Below are 17,718 nucleotides of genomic sequence, written 5' to 3'. Positions count from 1 at the left end.
CTGATAAAGAAATTAGTGTGAGATATCTTATAAATGATATATGTCTTATACATTATTAGAAATACCTATGTGATGTATCTTGTAAACTATTTCAGATGTAAAGATTATTAGATATCCTAAAGTTGAAATAAACAGTATAACGATGCATTTTTATGCCCGTGTCCGATCTATTTAGATTTTCAATGAACGTAATCAAGATTTACTTAATAATAAAACTATAAAACTATGAAATGTTTTCCAAGCATCAAAGCCATGTAAAGACGAGGTTTATCTTTTCTTCTGTTGCATCTTGTCATGGTATTTCGATTATTTTCTATCATGAAACGACATTACTTTTAGTATCATTGTGTTAGTTTGCTGTCAAACATTTATCTTAAAACTTTAAGAATTGTCAAATATTTGATCTGGTTTTATCCAAACTTTTTTTTATACACCTTAAAACATAATGTTTTTGCTTCTAACAGTTGATTGGTACTGAAAAAAGATGATCAGGAGCGGGTATGACTTCACACATAAGATCGAAGTTGTTCCTTAGACACCGGCTAAAACATTAATCATGGCTTCAAATTCACAACTTACAGAGGAAGAAAGAAACTTCACTAGATTTTTCTTACTCAACTTCAAAGTATCACCTGACATTGTAAGGCGATTCTTTGACGGAGTATTTCCACCAGCACAATTAGCCCAAACTGTCAACAGTGGTATGAAGAAGATCATCAATTTAAAAAAACACAAAAAGAATCAATGCGACGCAGTTAGAAATATTAATGAGTGTCATAGGAACTGTATGGCCACCCTCTCTTCCTCCGATGCCAGTTGGAACAAAACGTAAATATTTATAATAAAGTTTAGATTTTGTCTAATAGCACTCGCAATCTGTTATGAAATAGATGTAAAAACAAATAGCCAACCTTAAGTATATAATGGTGTGAGTTATATTTTATTTTGAAGAAAAAATATTGTAAAAAACATTTTGAAAATGACCAAAGTGTTAACTATTTTTTTTTATTTAGCCTTATTTTTTTCTTTGTTTTTTTTTATAGCTTCCTCGTCTAAGGATTTTGATCTGACTTTGATGATATGTTTGATGCGCAATCTAGGAGGTTTATTAACACCCTCCAATGGATGGGATCAACTTCCGCTTATGAATGAAATGATACCTGGAGCGGACCTGGCTACACTAAAGTGGTACAGAAACCAGTTGGCCCATATGACTATAACGTCTATGGATATTAATGAATTTACAGACAAATGGATGCGAGTTGACAAGGTATGGTTTGACACCCAAAAAGTTAACTCACAAATATATTGAACTCCGATAAAAATTCAAAAACATCAAATACATCAAACGAGCGGATAGCAACCGACATATTCCTCACATGCTACAAACATTTTCTTATGTAGAAAATTGTTGATTAAGCATGGTTTTATAGCTAGGAAAAACTCTCACTTGTACGACAGTCGTATAAAACTCCATTATATCATCTACGATGTGTAAACAAAACAAGCAGACATAATACTAGCAGGTAAAAGGTCAAACATTATAAAACCAAAGCATTTATTAAAAAAACCATTCATTATGCTTAAGTCATTAAATTTAAATTGAAAAAAAACGTAAAAAAGACATGGGTGGCTCAGCATGCTCAGGTACAAGTGTTTATAGACAATAATAGTGCATTGACTTGACAACGATATAATGATGAGGCTTAGAAACGGGGAAATGCGAGGCCGTGTCGAGCTATTTCCCCGTTTCTGGCCGAATCGTTATAACGTTGATATGTCATGTCAATGCACTATTATTGTCTTTATACTGCAATCAAATACAACTTTTTGAATGGTTGTTTAAAGCGTTAAGGTTATTTTTTTTATTTAAATATTAGGGAAAATCCCGTTTAAAAAGGCCTCATTTCATGCTCGCTTAGAAATATACAACACATTGAAATGTACATATTTACCTGTTGAAACTCACACTCGATAATGAACGAAATCGTTTGAGTATTGACTCAAATTAAAATATCAACTATAAGCATGAAACATAATGCTTTATAGGTTGCAAACAAAAAAAGAATTTTTTAAACAAGGTTGAGTCGATCCAAGCATAGTTGTATGCATTGGAAACAAGAACAGGTTGAGGAGGTCGTATGCATAATTAAATATTATTTCGGCATTTCCTATCTAAATATTCATGAGGAAAAGTGATATCGGGTCAGTGACTGTATATGACATAGAAATATACATTCGACGCATTTTGACTACTCAAATAGAACGAGTGCAGTATAAATGATTATATCAGTTCATGTAAAATCTGAAAGCAAAAGGCTACAGAAACGATATAGGAAGTATTTTTGAGAGGGATGCATTCTGAAAACAAGCTGCAATATTTGTATGTCAATTGTACACCTTGTAAAAGGTATCGCATGCACTTAAAGTTTACTAGATCATAAGAGAAGCAGATAATTCGGCGATTCAATATAATGTGATGTTTTCTGTGACAAGTGCTTTTAGCCATCTACAAAAACTTGCGGTCATGTTCAATACTTCAGTACTTTGATTTTACATGTTTAAGTCAATTAAAGCAATATTGGTTGAACGACGGTAACTTTTATTGCATATTCATTTTAACGAGAGGCTATTTTATATTGAAGTATTATGAAATTTGAGGGCACATAAACAAATTGTGTCAAGAATAAAAAATATGATATTCTAAAAACGAATGATTGAAAAAATGATTTATTCCTAATTCCTATGGGATGAAATGTGTTAAAATGTTATGCTTTTTTGAAGATAAGATTATCAAAAAATACTTTTATACTCTTCTCATTTAAGGCATTGACAGCTTTAAATAAAGGTCAGAGACCACATAAAGTCACAGAAATCTTAAATTACGATCTTGATGGAGGACAAGCAAAGACATTAGCAAACGCAGAACTGAAAATAATGAAAAAAGAATATATGGAATGTGAAAAGGAAAAAGATCAGATAGAAAGTGTTTTATTTATTTGTGAAAAGGAAAAAGAACAGATAGAAAGTGTTTTATCTATTTGTGAAAAGGAAAAAGAACAGGTAGAAACTGTTTTATTTATTTGTGAAAAGGAAAAAGAACAGATAGAAAGTGTTTTGTCTAATTGTGAAAAGGAAAAAGAACAGATAGAAAGTGTTTTGTCTATTTGTGAAAAGGAAAAAGAACAGATAGAAAGTTTTTTGTCTATTTGTGAAAAGGAAAAAGAACAGATAGAAAGTTATTTATCTCACTACAAGGAAGGAAATCTTCCGAAAAACATTGCAGGTTTGTTTCATTTATATCAGATAAAACGTTTATTAATATGTACTGTGGGTTAATAGAAGAGGGACGAAAGATACCAAAGGGACAGTCAAATTCATAAATCTAATATAAACTGACAACGCCTTGGCTAAAGATGAAAAAACAAACAGACAAACATTAATACACATGACACAACATAGAAAACTGAAGAATAAACAACACGACCCCCACCAAAAACTAGGGGTGATCTCAGATGCTCTGGAAGAGTAAGCAGATCCTGTTCCACATGTGGCACCCGTCGTGTTGCTTATATTCTAACAAATCCAGTAAATGGTCTTATTCGGTAAGTCACATTTATGAAAGGGAAGGGGATTGTAGTAACGACGTAAGAAACATATCCGATATCATTTCTGAAACGGTTATTCTATAACGGTCAACCAAGTCGTGATGGCATCCGTAAAATTTACGAAGGGATGATTTCAACTACACCATTTGGAACTCTTGGTTTAATAGCTTCCTTGTGAGCAGCAACCCTCTATCAAAAAAATCATGATAGGAAATGCAAGCTCGGGAATATCGTATCAATTGGGAGATATATACCCCGTATGCAGGTGCTGCTGGAATGTTGCTACTTAGAAATGGAAAGTTCACATTTGGAAAGCTGAAATCATCTCTTTTGTCGTAAAGTTTTGTTTTCAACCGACCCTCATTGTCAATTTCTAGATGTTAGTCAAGATATGAGGCCGACTTAACTGTATCTGTAGTATCATTTATCTCTAGTTCGATGGGATAGATGCGTTCCACATAGTCACCAAATTTTGAATTATTTAGTGAAAGAACATCATCTATATAGCGGAAAGTAGAGTTAAATGATATTGCTAACTTGTTATCTTTCTCCTAAAAAAGTTTCTGCACGAAGTCATCCTCATAATTATAAAGAAACAAGTTGGCAAGTAGAGGGGCACAGTTTGTTCCCATTGGAATGCCGACAGACTGTTGAAAAACACGTCATCCGAACGTAACAAATATGACACGGGTTATGTATATATGTTATGATGGTATGATACTAAACCCCTAACGGGAAGGATTGTGCCTGATATTCACATGTTGAAATCATAATCTTTCAATCAGTTTAATTGAAGTCTGGAGCTGGCATGTCAGTTAACTGCTAGTAGTCTGTTGTTATTTATGTATAATTGTCATTTTGTTTATTTTCTTTGGTTACATCTTCTGACATCAGACTCGGACTTCTCTTGAATTTAATTTTAAATGTACGTATTGTTATGCGTTTACTTTTCTACATTGACTAGAGGTATAGGGGGAGGGTTAAGATCTCATAAACATGTTGAACCCCGCCGCATTTTTGCGCCTCTCCCAAGTGAGGAGCCTCTGGTCTTTGTTAGTCTTGTATTATTTTAATTCTAGTTTCTTGTGTACAATTTAGAAATTAGTATGGCGTTCATTATCAGTGAACTAGTATATATTTGTTAAGGGGCCAGCTGAAGGACACCTCCGGGTGCGGAAATTTCTCGTTACATTGAAGACCTGTTGGTGACCTTCCGATGTTTTTTTTTTCTATGGTCGGGTTGTTGTCTCTTTGATACATTCCCCATTTCATTCTAAATTTTATGGCAATCAAGAAATCAAATATCTTAATAATATAAGTTTCAGAGAAAAAAATCGTTTGACTCAGAGTGATCATTTACAAAGAAGGATTTATCCCTCCCTTAGACAAGATGCTAGAATCTACGTTGGCCATTCTTTTTTATGAAGCAAAGCAATACCAACTTTTTCAATTTATCTTTTATATAATTAGTCATCAAAGGTACCAGGATTATAATTTAATACGCCAGACGCGCGTTTCGTCTTCATAAGACTCGTCAGTGACGCTCAGATCAAAATAGTTAAAAAGCCAAACAAATACAAAGTTGAAGAGCATTGAGGACCCAAAATTCCAAAAGGTTGTGCCAAATACGGCTACGGTAATATACTCCTGGCGGTAAAAAAAATCCTTAGTTTTTCGATAAATTCAAAGTTTTGTAAACAGAAAATTTATATAAATGACCATATGATTGATATATAACACCGAAGTGCTGACTACTGGGCTGGTGATACCCTCGGGGACGAAACGTCCACCAGCAGTGGCATCGACCCAGTAGTGTAAATAGTATAATTTAATACGCCGGACGCGCGTTTCGTCTACATAAGACTCATCAGTGACGCTCAGATCAAAACAGTTAAAAAGCCAAACAAATACAAAGTTGAAGAGCATTGAGGACCCAAAATTCCAAAAAATAAAAAGAAGATGCGGTATGATTGCCAATGAGACAACTATCCACAAAAGACACAAAAGACACAAACATTAGTTTGGAATGTGGAATACTTGTGTAAAGGGTACAAAAGTCAAATGTTTTAATACTGTTACAAGATGAAAGAGAGTTAGATTGTATGTACTCTAAAAGGTCTTTAGAATTTATAAGTATCCACATCTGGTTCACGCCACCTCTAGAATATGCAGTTTCACAATAACTTTGAAGCCTGTCTTTGATTGCTGATAAAATGGATGTTAATAATTTAGAAAGTGGTTTCTTAGAGCACTTGGAAGACTAAGCAATATACCGTTGTTTATAAAGACACTTATGTAGGTATCCAATACAGGGATACCGTAGCCGTATTTGCCATAACTTTTTGGAATTTTTGATCCTCAATGCTCTTCAACTTTGTACTTGTTTTGCTTTATAAATATTTCGATTTGAGCGTCACTGACGAGTCTTATATAGACGAAATGCGCGTCTGACGTACTAAATTATAATCCTGCTACTTTTGATAACTTTGGTTGAAATTCCAAAGGAACATAGCACAGACCTATGATTATCCAGGATTTTCACTTTGGTAAGTGTCGTGAGGGTATAGTCTATATGCTGAGTTTCCAAGTGAATTGTCATTACCTAATTTGTTTATCAAGCAGTTAATGTAATGAGTTTAACACACAAAAACGATGTTGTTTGGGGCTTTATCTGCGGGAACAACAACATATTTGTCATGGAGGTAGGATAGGTATTTTGCAACATTTGGGTCTTCAAAGATTGATGTAGCATTGGCATTGATAGACCCATTCAGTTTCTTATTTCTGATTTGTATCAACGACATCATTGCCTTAATCTCATTCGGAAAGAGTGTCTACGTCTTCCTTCTCGAGCTTAGCCCATTGTCTGGAATAATACTTGACCGAATCCATCAAAATTTTAAAGTTGTGTTTCCAATTGATGGATTCAGGCTCACGATATTTCGGACCTTTCGATAACACATTTCGTAGAGAAGTGTTATTAACAATTTTGAGGTCACCGGTAATAACATGGCCAGTAGTATTATGTGAATTGGGAACAAGCAAAGGTGCAATCAGGAGGTTTAGACTTGAAGTTGTCAATATCGAGATCCTGCAAAACGTGTTTGAAATTGAAAATTTTAGTTGCAATAGGTTTAGTATAGGTATAAGAAATGATTGGTATAGACTGGTCTTTGGAATAAGGAGGTATTTTTGATTGAACTAATTTATGATGAAGGATATTGCCTAAGTTGACGCCATCGAGACCTTTGTTGTCAAAGGAAGGATTAGGGAAAGATCTTTTCTCTGTTTCGTCTTTTCCAATGCGGAATGGCTTGAAAAGTCTATGACTTGCAATATCCGAAATTGTAGCTTAAGTTTGTATTGGTTTGAATGAGGGTTTGTAACAGTGGAGTCCAAACATAAATTGAACAGAGAATGAAGTTCTGAAAGGTAATGAATAAAGTTTCGTGCGAATGTGATGAATTCCTAACGGCAGCAGGTCATTAATAGTAACACTGAACATAGAAAATGATAGTGCGGATGGGTCATTCGTGTGTTTGGGACACATTCTTGTTTTTGGTACGTACTGTTTTCTATAATAATTAAAACAATTGATTAAATGATTGATTTTTTGCTTTATGCCAATGCGGTAAATAGTTTACCCACATTCAGAACGATAAAGTATTAATAACAAGAGAGTTTATTGGTGAACGCACGAAATTTTTGGGCCGGACATATGGAGGTTTTTGTGGTAAAAAAGAGCAAAATATTATATAGATAATCTTTATATTGAGTTGGCTTTAATCCCAAATTGACATAACTGGTCCAATCCAATTAGTTATGCTAATGCTATGAGATATAACTTAATTTTGCAGTTGATAAAATCGAATTAGTTTGAAAACGTAAAATCACAAACATACTGAACTCAGAGGAAATAAATTCGGAAAGTCCATAATCACATGGCAAAATCAAATAACAAAACGCATCAAAAACAAATGGACAAGAACTGTCATATTCCTGACTTGGTACAGGAATTTTCAAATGTAGAAAATGGTGGAATGCAGTTGTTGAAATGGATATCAACTTATTCATTTTCAAGCCTTGATTTTGAAACTTGTGACTATCAAAGTTGCATCTACTGACGACATATTTGTATTCCTAATCTCAGATATGGACCTAAACGCACCCTTTCGTCTCAATTATTATCAATGAATGTTATGTCAAGATGACAATTATTTTAGGACCCTCGATTCTGACTATTACAGACGTATCTACTGACAAAATTTTTTTTTCTCCACGAGTTGTACCTCAGCTATGAACTCTAATGCAATCTTTAATCAGTCGTTCATATGTGAAATGTAGTTCAAGATAACCATATTTGTATCAGGACCCCTTGGTTATTCAAGATGCAACTATGAACTAAATATCATGAACTATAACTTATACTTTCACAAATAGATTGGGCGTCGTGGTGTAGAGGTAAGTGCATAGGACTACTTACACAAAGGTTCCGGCTTCAATCCCCGTTCCAGCTTCTCTTTGGCACAATTTGCGAGGGTGGTCTTGAGAAACGATAATAGTCCGTCGGAAGGGGACGATAACTGACTGGCCTGTGTTAAGAGAGAGCCATATCTCGTGCATGTAATAGTCACCCTTGTAAATTTGGAAAAAGTATTTGGCTTACTTCGCTTAGAGACAGCACTGGCACCCGTAAAGTGGAAATGGATTAATATAAGTTGCAATAACTTGTATCTCAATCCACTGTAAATAAATATGTTAAAACTAGATAGATGGACTTTATGATCGATAAATGAAACACTAAATCCCTTCCCCAACTGCGTTTGACAAAATATATAAAACCCGTAAAGCAAACAAATATCATATTATTCTTCTCAGTAAAGGCTGAGAAATCCTAGACATAATGTTTTATTTCTATTCCCTTTTGGTGAAATTTAATTGTACCAACAAACAGTCATAAAAATAGGAAAGTAGCTATGTATGATATTTAACCAGGGATTCTGCTCAAACCAATGCGAAGGGTCAACTTCAATTTACTGCCTGCAATGAGAAATAATGATCATTGTTGAATACGTCATGGTGACTTGAAGATGAATGACAACAATAAAAACGTCTCATATTTTGGATGGTATATTAAGTACAGCTATTTGTAAGATCAAGGCAGGGGGTGATTCATGTATGTCTCAGAACTGCTTATTTTTTTATATAATAGGCAGCTAAGATTGAAATAAAGTTTGCAAGCTTTTTTTTTAAATTTTGTTGAACGGTTGCTATGGAAACATGCAGCCATTTTTTTGAGGAATTTATGATGAAATCAGGCATGAAAATTGTAAAATGTCTACTTTTTGGTTGCAGCAATTTCATGATAATGACAATTTCAAGGAAAAAAATAATTTCAACATATAATTAGGCATTGTTTGAAGTTTATATTTTGATGTTTAGGCTGTGAATATTTTTTTTGATATTGGGCTAAAATGGTATTTAAAAAGGTGCAAAAATCTGTATTTTGACATTTTCTGAAAATAGCTTAAATATCATACTTTAAATCAAGAAAAAATGACATTGAGCAGAAAAGTTCATTATAAACTATGGTTGCATCTTAAAGTTTATACATTAAATTATTAAAAACAGGAAAAAAACCATCTGGTTTTTTTTTTAAACTTTTTGTTACCATGGCAACAAAAATTGGTAAAATTCATAAAAATGACAAAACACAATACTTGTTCATTATCAAAATTTTTGCTATTTTTTTTATATTAATGTAATTTAACAGACAATCAAACTTATGATTTGTTTGAAAATGATAAAAAAAATATATAAGCTTTAATTCAAGTGGCTGAAAGATGATAGCAACCAAAAAAAGCCCTAGCAACCGGTCTGAAACTGCTGAATTAATTCAGAATCAGCATTAAATACATGGTTTTCTAGGTATTGGATACATATAAATAATGGAGTTTGAATAATATACCCAACAGTTTGATAGTTAATTTACACTTGTACTGCTTTTGGTTACCATGGGAACAAAAAAGTTCAGATTTGATACAAACCATTATGTACCTTATAATATCTGTTTTTCAGCCCTGTAAATGACCATTATCAACAAAAATCATATTTCTCTATATTTACAATTAATATCTCTTGATTTCATGAAAGGGTAATTTATTGATTGTAATAACAAAGTATGGCATAGAAACTTTAGGTTGAGAGACAGAGTTAATAATGTAGGACTGCTGAATTTGGTGCATGGTTCCCTCAAAAATTTGTATTCCTGGATTTTTCTCAATATCTCAAAATTCAAATTTTATTTTGGTCTAGAATCGTAAAAGTAAATGGTACGTCTAAAAACTGCTAAGGACTCCTTGGTGCACTAAGAACTATACAATGCCACTAAGGACTAGAAGGAGTGATGTTATATATATTGTTTTTACATATTATGGTAGAGATTGATATTTAATGGAAAAAATTCAAATTTTATAGAAAAATAATCATAAATAAATAAGATATTCAACATTATTTAAACGGTTAATTCCTCCTATTCCCACTTTTTTTTATAAATCTGGTAAGAAAAGTAAAAATTTCATGTGGGAATAGGAGGGCAAACAAAGGATATACTTAATCAACTATTAATTGGCCAATGTTTTTTGGGATAGGAAATAGGTTATTTTTGTATAAGTTTGAATTTTGTGTTTTTAATTCAAATAAAAATGAAAGAAATGGAATAACATTGAGAATGGAAATTCGGAATAAGTGAAATAGACAAAAACGTGACCATATAGCATAAACAATCGAAATAAAGAAATGTAGCAAATTATCTAATATTTCTTTTATACACAAATTCAAGAGTAAAGTCACGAAAGCATAATAATATGTAACAAGCAATACAAGTAAACAGCACTAAAGCAAATCACACATTGTAGCACACACATGAGAAATCCACCGTATATTAACCTATTAAAGTTTATTAATCTATTCAACGTGAATAAGGTGGGTGGCTGCATCGCCAAACTGTACTGGTGCTAGTTCTTGATGGGGCATTAATGCTGCATAGTGAATCATGGTTGAGGCCTAGATTCCTCGTGTTTCAGTAGTTTTATTTGTTTAAAATGTTTGGTCGCGAGTGCTGGAATGTTTCGTCGACTTGCCTTGCCATCCCTTTAGATGATGTGTAGTCTCAGTCCAAGTATTGTGTAATGATCCCATCAGTATTTTGTTTCATAGTCAGTAAAGAGCATGCAGTCTAATTAGTTGTGTAATTAGTTATGAAACATATACATAATGCTTATTACCACAAAACAGAGATCAATTTATTTGGTTGGTGCCACTTTAACTGTTCCCAAGTTATGCCCGTTTTGCGTTACTTTTCTTTGTTTGATCCTTTAGTACTTAGTCGTCACGAAGTTGGTTTCCATTTTCTAATTTTAGTTTGCCTCAACCAAATGTTATGAAACATATATACAATGCTTATTACCACAAAACAGAGATCAAGTTTGAATTTAGTTGGCATCACTTTAACTGTTCCCGAGTTATACCCGTTTTGCGTTTCTTTGCTTTGTTTAATACTTTAAAAATTGGTAAAACCAAGAACCAGATCAGTTTCACAGGCGGATCCTGGGGGGACAGTGTGACTGGAGCCCCCCCCCCCACCACCACCACCATCACACCCCACCCCCTTTACTGAAAGTTCTGGATCTGCCACTGTTTTAAAACTGTAAAGTTGACCTTAAATGACCTGGTTAAGTGAAGAATAATCTAAAAGTGACCATTTGATATTTAAGAAAAACCTTTCTGAAGCCTTTTTTTCTGTCATACATACCATATAATATTTTTTCGATTTTCGTGTATTTATTTTTTTATCATTTCTGTTAAAATAAAAAAAAAGATGTGGTATAATTGCCAAATTGAAACAATTCTTCACAAGAGACCAAAATGACACAGAAAGTAACAACTATATATTATCATACGGCCTTCAACATTGGGCAAAGCCCATGCCGCATAGTCAGCTATGAAAGGTCCCAAAATGACAATGTTAATCAATTCAAACAAGAAAACCTATTTATTTACAAAAAGTGAACGAAAAACAAATATGTAACACATAAACAGACGACATGCACCACTGAATTACAGGCTCCTGACTTGGGACAGGCACATACATAGAGAATGTGGCGGGGTTAAATATGTAAGCAGGATCCCAACTATATAATAAATTAATCCTCAAGAAAATCTTTATATAGATAAATTAGTAATGATTAAAAATTTGACACATTTTTTGTGTAGACACCTATTACTACTACTAGTATTGTTGAAATCTTTATGTTGCCTGCTAAATGTCATTAGTTGGTTTTTGTCGTTTGATTGCTGTGTTATTGACGTATAACCTGCATCTCCTACAGTTTTATTTCCATTTTGGTGTACTTTCAAAAAGGTGTATGCAAAATCATAACTAAAAATAGATGTATTGCTTTTCTTCCCCTAGGTAATTTGCTTAGAGAAAGATGAACCAATGAGAAATGTACCTCAATTTAGAAAGTTAAATAAACTGAAAAAAAAAGTTTCACTTTCAATCTTAAACTCTTCCCATTTTTTTCCATTTTTCGTTCAATAAATTGTTTATATTTTTTGACGGAAGTTCACTTTTAATTTGTTTACGTTTTAGGTCACGGATAAATGCGATTTTAATCATAAAAAAGGGGAATATTCCAGCTTTCAGACAATGCTTTGAGCAGTTATGAATCTTTGGTGACGCCAGATTTATATCTATTTACATAACCTCGCATTAGTTTTTCATGAATTTGTGATATGAAATTGAGAAGTTATTAAACTTTTATTATTCTTTGAAAAAGCGACGGGTGTAACATGCGCTCATGGCGCAGTTGTTTATTTCTTATTTTATGGAATCACAGCCCTTCAAAGTCTAGGATCAGTTAAGAGTACATTTAGTGTTAAGAGTCAGGAGCCTCTGGTCTTTTTTTATTCTTGTATTATTTTAATTTTAGTTTCTTGTGTACAATTGGGAAATTAGTATGGCGTTCATTATTACTGAACTAGTTAATATTTGTTTAGGGGCCAGCTAAAGGACGCATCCAGGTGCGGGAATTTCTCGTTACATTGTATACCTGTTGGTGACCTTCTGCTGTTGTTTTTTCTCATCTTCGCTAGCCAAGGATTACGATCCACTCCCGCTGTCTTCACGGGAGTGGATCGTAACCCTTGGCTAGCGAAGATGATTTTTTCTATGGTCGGGTTGTTGTCTCTTTGATACATTCCCCGTTTCCATTCTCAATTTTATTTGAACTTTGCAGTATATCTGAGGTAGTTAATGCACACCTTAGCTGTGCATGATCCTGATCTATGAAAGATTCAAACAAAAACTACCCAACCTCCACTCTTCCCCCCCCCCCCCCAAATACAACAGTGTATATATTTAAATTTGTTAGACGTTACGCGCGATGTTCGTACCTCATTGGAAAATAGGTGTAGTTGACATGATGTAAGTCCAAAATATTTTATTTTGTGATATCATATTCATTGCTATTGTACGCATTTTGAACAATTTTTTTTTTTTTTTTAAATAAAAAAGATTTGTTTGTTTGTTGAAACTATGTTTTATGCTGCATGCTACAAGCTTCAGTTTTGAAAAACGGCTATTTTAGGCTGTTCCGCATAACATATTTCCTTTATTGTAACCACTAAACTGTGATTTTCGTCTAAACTATTTAATATTTTGAAAAACTTTTTTTTCCATTATTTAACAAAATGGTTCCTTCATTTTTTATACTATTTTTATGATGTTTTGATGACGTCATAGAAAAAATAAAGTCTTCCATACTACAAGGGCAAATCTGTCCCACGGGAGAAAAAAAACAGTATTCCAAATTTGAGAATCAAAAACAATTATCTAAAAGGAAAAAGGTTAGTATTTGTTTTTACTACATCAATGTTATTTTGCTTAATTTTATGATTTAAAGACAAATATCCTGAAAAATTATATATGGTAATTTATCAGCGATTTTTCAAAGGCTTACAAGGTTGTCGCACCGCCATTTTTTGACGTAAAAACGAACTCAACTCAAAGTTACATCAATTGTTTGCTTATCACAGCTCTTATAATGGTAAAATTTTATTATTTTTTAAAATGTTATTTTTCTTAACTTTTCAAAAATCTAAAGTACATCAATTTTCGATAAGTAGTTAAAAGCACCGTCTATTTTGCGGAGTCTTACAAGAATGTCGCACATGCTTAAAACCAACGTTTCAGTCGAAGTTTTGGTTTGAACGTTACGAAATATTCGCGACGTTATGTTACGCTTACATGTACAAACATCGCGCGTAACGTCAGAAGTCTTTTCAATGAGCAAAGACAATCATAAAATTCAAGAGAGCCCCATGCAAAGTTTCATTTATTTTGATTAGGTAGTATTCAAACTTTGTTACTTCAATGCTAGCTATGATTTACATATTTCAATTTTCGGAAAAACACACAAGAAAATCTGATAATTTCACAATACTCCATGATTTCGAAAAAAATAAATAATGTTTTTTAGTTTTTTTAACAAAAAATCTAAAAGTCGGGGTTGAACTGCAATACTAACTAAGCTCTGAAGCTAAAACCAAGTTATATCGATGTAAAACATGTATATGAAATTTCTGAAAATAAAATTGATTCTATTCATAATCATTATTCTATTCATAATCAGGCTCTCCGACCAAACGTTATCTTTTCAAGAATCTACATACATGTATGATTTTTTTTAAAATAAACCTACCCCCCTTTTTTTCCTAACCTTCGGTTCTAACCTCAATGTTTCATTATATATTATATACAGACAAGACTGTGAGTAAATCAAAGCATGCAGTCATATTCAAATTTGAAGATAAACACCGTCTATATATAATATATGTATTTTTTTACATAAATTTCTATTGATACATTTTTAAAATAGATGTTACTATGGGTAATTATATGTATTTCCATGGTAACTATTGAAGTCAGCAACTATTAATGATGGTAATTTAGAGTAAGCTTATGTTTAATTGTAATTTTTTTTAATCAGTTATGGAACAATTCAGTACATTAAAGCTCTAAAACTGCAATATTCTGCAAATAACAACTCCGTTTCCAAGGAAAAAATCGGTTGCTATGGTGATAAAACTTAAGAAAATCCCAAGCTTTTTTCTATTTAATTTGTTAAAGTAGTATCCAAACTTCATAACCAAAGTGCTAACTATGCTATACACAGTTGCACTTTTCTGAAAAAACACCACAGAATATTTGATAATTTCGCAAAAATCCCAAATTCAGAAAAGTTGAAAATATGCATTTTTTGGCAAAATTTTTCAAAATTTTTACAAATTTGATTTACATGCAATCTTATCTAAAATTATGCTAAAACCAAGTTGTATCAATGTTACATATGAAAATTAATGAAAAATGCTTGATTCTATTCCTAATCAGGCTCTGAATTGTAGTGATTTAGCTGATTTTTGGAAGATTTGACTATGCTTCACAACCAAAAAATAGAGTGTCCGTTACCATGGCAACCACTCGTATTTTCCCACTCATATTTATTTTTTGAGCAGTATTCAGTTACTGCTTCTTCTAAGCCATTTATAGATAAAATCTGAAACCCTCATGTATATGGCACCCTGCCTGGTTCTTACAAAGAGCTGTACTTAAATAAATATCTTTGTAACAACTGACAAAGCCTTGACAAAATGTTTTCATTTCAATCTGTTTGGTTGCAGCACAATCGCTTGAAAATTAGTGATACATTTATGAAAGATTATTTTTTTTACTGTTATATGTATAATATAGGATCCTTATATTATATTTATAACACTATTGTTCTTAATATTTTTATATATATATTACTAAAATTCAAGCGAGTATTAACACACACCAAGTGGATATTGGAGAGGTTTTAAAATCCCTTTTATCTACTGAAACATGTTACCTATAAAAACTCCCAAGATCGTTTATGTTGAAAGTATATCTTTATAATGATTATTTTTCCTAAAGGATGAAAGTATATATTATAATCAAAATAGAATATCAAATGAGAAAAACACGCAAACAATAAATCATTCACCATGTTCCGACGACGAATTGTTGTAAGAACATGGTAGATCATGGTACCTTGTTTACATTTCTAAAAATAACCTGGGTTGGGAAATCCCCAAATACGGGTAACGCATTCTGTGCATAATAAAAATATGAAAATTCATTGTTTAAAATATTTGATATCTTCTTCTTATATAAAAATTAATTAAAAATGTATTTATTTCAATTACCCAACATCTTTGATTTTCATACACCTCAAAAAATTATAATGTAGATCCGCATAAACTCATGAAACAATCTCAAACCCATATCATATATAATGAACCGGCTTAGTGCCGGCCCATACTAAACACAATAGGTAGTTTAGGCATTGTAGTTCGATAAGGAAAAGGGCGGAAAAAATACTGTTTTTTTTTTAAAATAAAGGTACATTGGAATGAGACAGAAATTAAATACAATATGCTAGTAAAATAAAAAAAAAATACATTTTTTAATATTAAACTTCATAGATTTTTTATTTAAGGAATGACTGTAATATTTTTTCTGTCCATGAAGAAATAACATAAAAAATTTGGTGCACACTGAATAACGCGCGTAGCGGGTTATGTAACAGTGTGCACCACATTTTTTTTATGTTATTTCAAATTCAATTCTAAATTCCATTTAAACTGTAGAAAACCATGAAAAAACATTGATGACGTCACGGTCACATGAATAAATTATGTCTTTCGGCTCATAATAAAATAACGTCAGCCAATCAGAAGACGCGTTACATCCAAAATTAAATTATTTATTTATAACACAAACAATGTAATATGTATCCCTTATTGGAGCTTCTGCTCAAAATGTCAATAACAATTCCACTTATTATACTTCTAAATGTTTACAGATGCGAATTCGAGTTTGGTTGAAACATGGCTAAAGGATGACAAAAGTTTTTATGACACAAAGGCATCATATTTTGTTTATGATAAAATACACGAATGTACCTGTATTTTGGTGGCATCAAATTCAGGATTAGGAAAGACAGCAATCATCCGACATATTGCTTTGAAACTTCAATCGGAAGGATTTCAAATTGTTTCCGTAGAGTACCCAGCCGATGTAATCAAATAAAAAACAAATAAAAAACAAGTATTTCTTATTGATGATGTCCTTGGAAAGTACGATTTAAATCCGAACCTGTTGGAACAATGGGAAAGAATAAATGAAAAGCTCATAAGCTGTTTGGGGAAGGATTCAGGTTCACACAAACTACTATGTACACTGAGATCACAAAAAGTAGTCAATAAAAGATTTGAAAATGGATGACAATTCTAAACAAAGAAGTAATTGATTTGGAGCTCGAGTCTTATACTCTTACAGAAGAGGAAAAGCAGAACATTTTGATTAAACACCTTGAGACAAATAAGTTAGAAAGGGAAATCAATACAGGGGAGGTTAAGAAAATGTGTAAAACGAATTATGCATTTCCTCTTCTTTGCAAATTAGTTTCAAATGATGAGGAAAGATTCAGAAATAGAATTGTTTTTTTTTAGGCAACCAATATCACTGTTCAGGGAAGAACTTAATAAAATGAGTATTGAAAATAAGAAGCTATATTGCATTTTGGTCATATGTATGTTGTATAATGGTTCGTTGAGTAAAAGTATATTCAATATTAGTCATGGTGTAAAAATTAGCACAATAATGCAAGCTTGCGGACTTCAAACAAACATGTCTATAAAAGAACTGAAAGATAGCGCTGTGTCTGCTGTAGGGTCCTATTTCACTGAAAGACGTACCAATTTTCTGTTCATTCATGATGCTCTTGAAGAGACTGTCGGCTATCACTTCTATAAGTTTAATCCCAGAGTTATGCTTACATACTGTGATATTTTGTTCATCAGAGATAGAGTCAGATAGTGCGGTGACAGAAGTGTAAAAAGTCGTCTAGATCGCGAGTTTAATCTCCCCAAATAACACACGGCTGAAAATGGTCTTAACTTAAAGACACATATGTCTTCTTTAGTTTTTGCCCTGTAGTGGTCACATTTTTCTAAATAGTCGTTT

General features: G+C 32.5%; 1 protein-coding gene across 1 annotated transcript; it reads left to right on the top strand.

Moving 5' to 3' along the window:
* Positions 1-556: 556 nt before the first annotated feature.
* Positions 557-17,345, top strand: LOC134709873 (golgin subfamily A member 6-like protein 10). Its single transcript, XM_063570004.1, has 4 exons — positions 557-701; positions 1,044-1,270; positions 2,827-3,286; positions 16,556-17,345. The coding sequence occupies exons 1-4, from the start codon at positions 557-559 to the stop codon at positions 16,780-16,782; spliced, it is 1,059 nt and encodes a 352-aa protein (XP_063426074.1). The 3' UTR covers positions 16,783-17,345.
* Positions 17,346-17,718: the final 373 nt, after the last annotated feature.

This window comes from Mytilus trossulus, chromosome 3, assembly GCF_036588685.1.
Source record: "Mytilus trossulus isolate FHL-02 chromosome 3, PNRI_Mtr1.1.1.hap1, whole genome shotgun sequence".
Taxonomy (NCBI): Eukaryota; Metazoa; Mollusca; class Bivalvia; order Mytilida; family Mytilidae; genus Mytilus; species Mytilus trossulus.
This window is presented reverse-complemented; position numbering and strand designations above follow the sequence as displayed.

Excerpts from the sequence above, each read along its gene's own strand:
- LOC134709873 (XM_063570004.1), top strand. The coding sequence starts at position 557 with ATGGCTTCAAATTCACAACTTACAGAGGAAGAAAGAAACTTCACTAGA. Across the intron at positions 1,271-2,826 it reads AATGGATGCGAGTTGACAAG|GCATTGACAGCTTTAAATAA; the intron begins GTATGGTTTGAC and ends TTCTCATTTAAG. Across the intron at positions 3,287-16,555 it reads TCTTCCGAAAAACATTGCAG|ATGCGAATTCGAGTTTGGTT; the intron begins GTTTGTTTCATT and ends AAATGTTTACAG.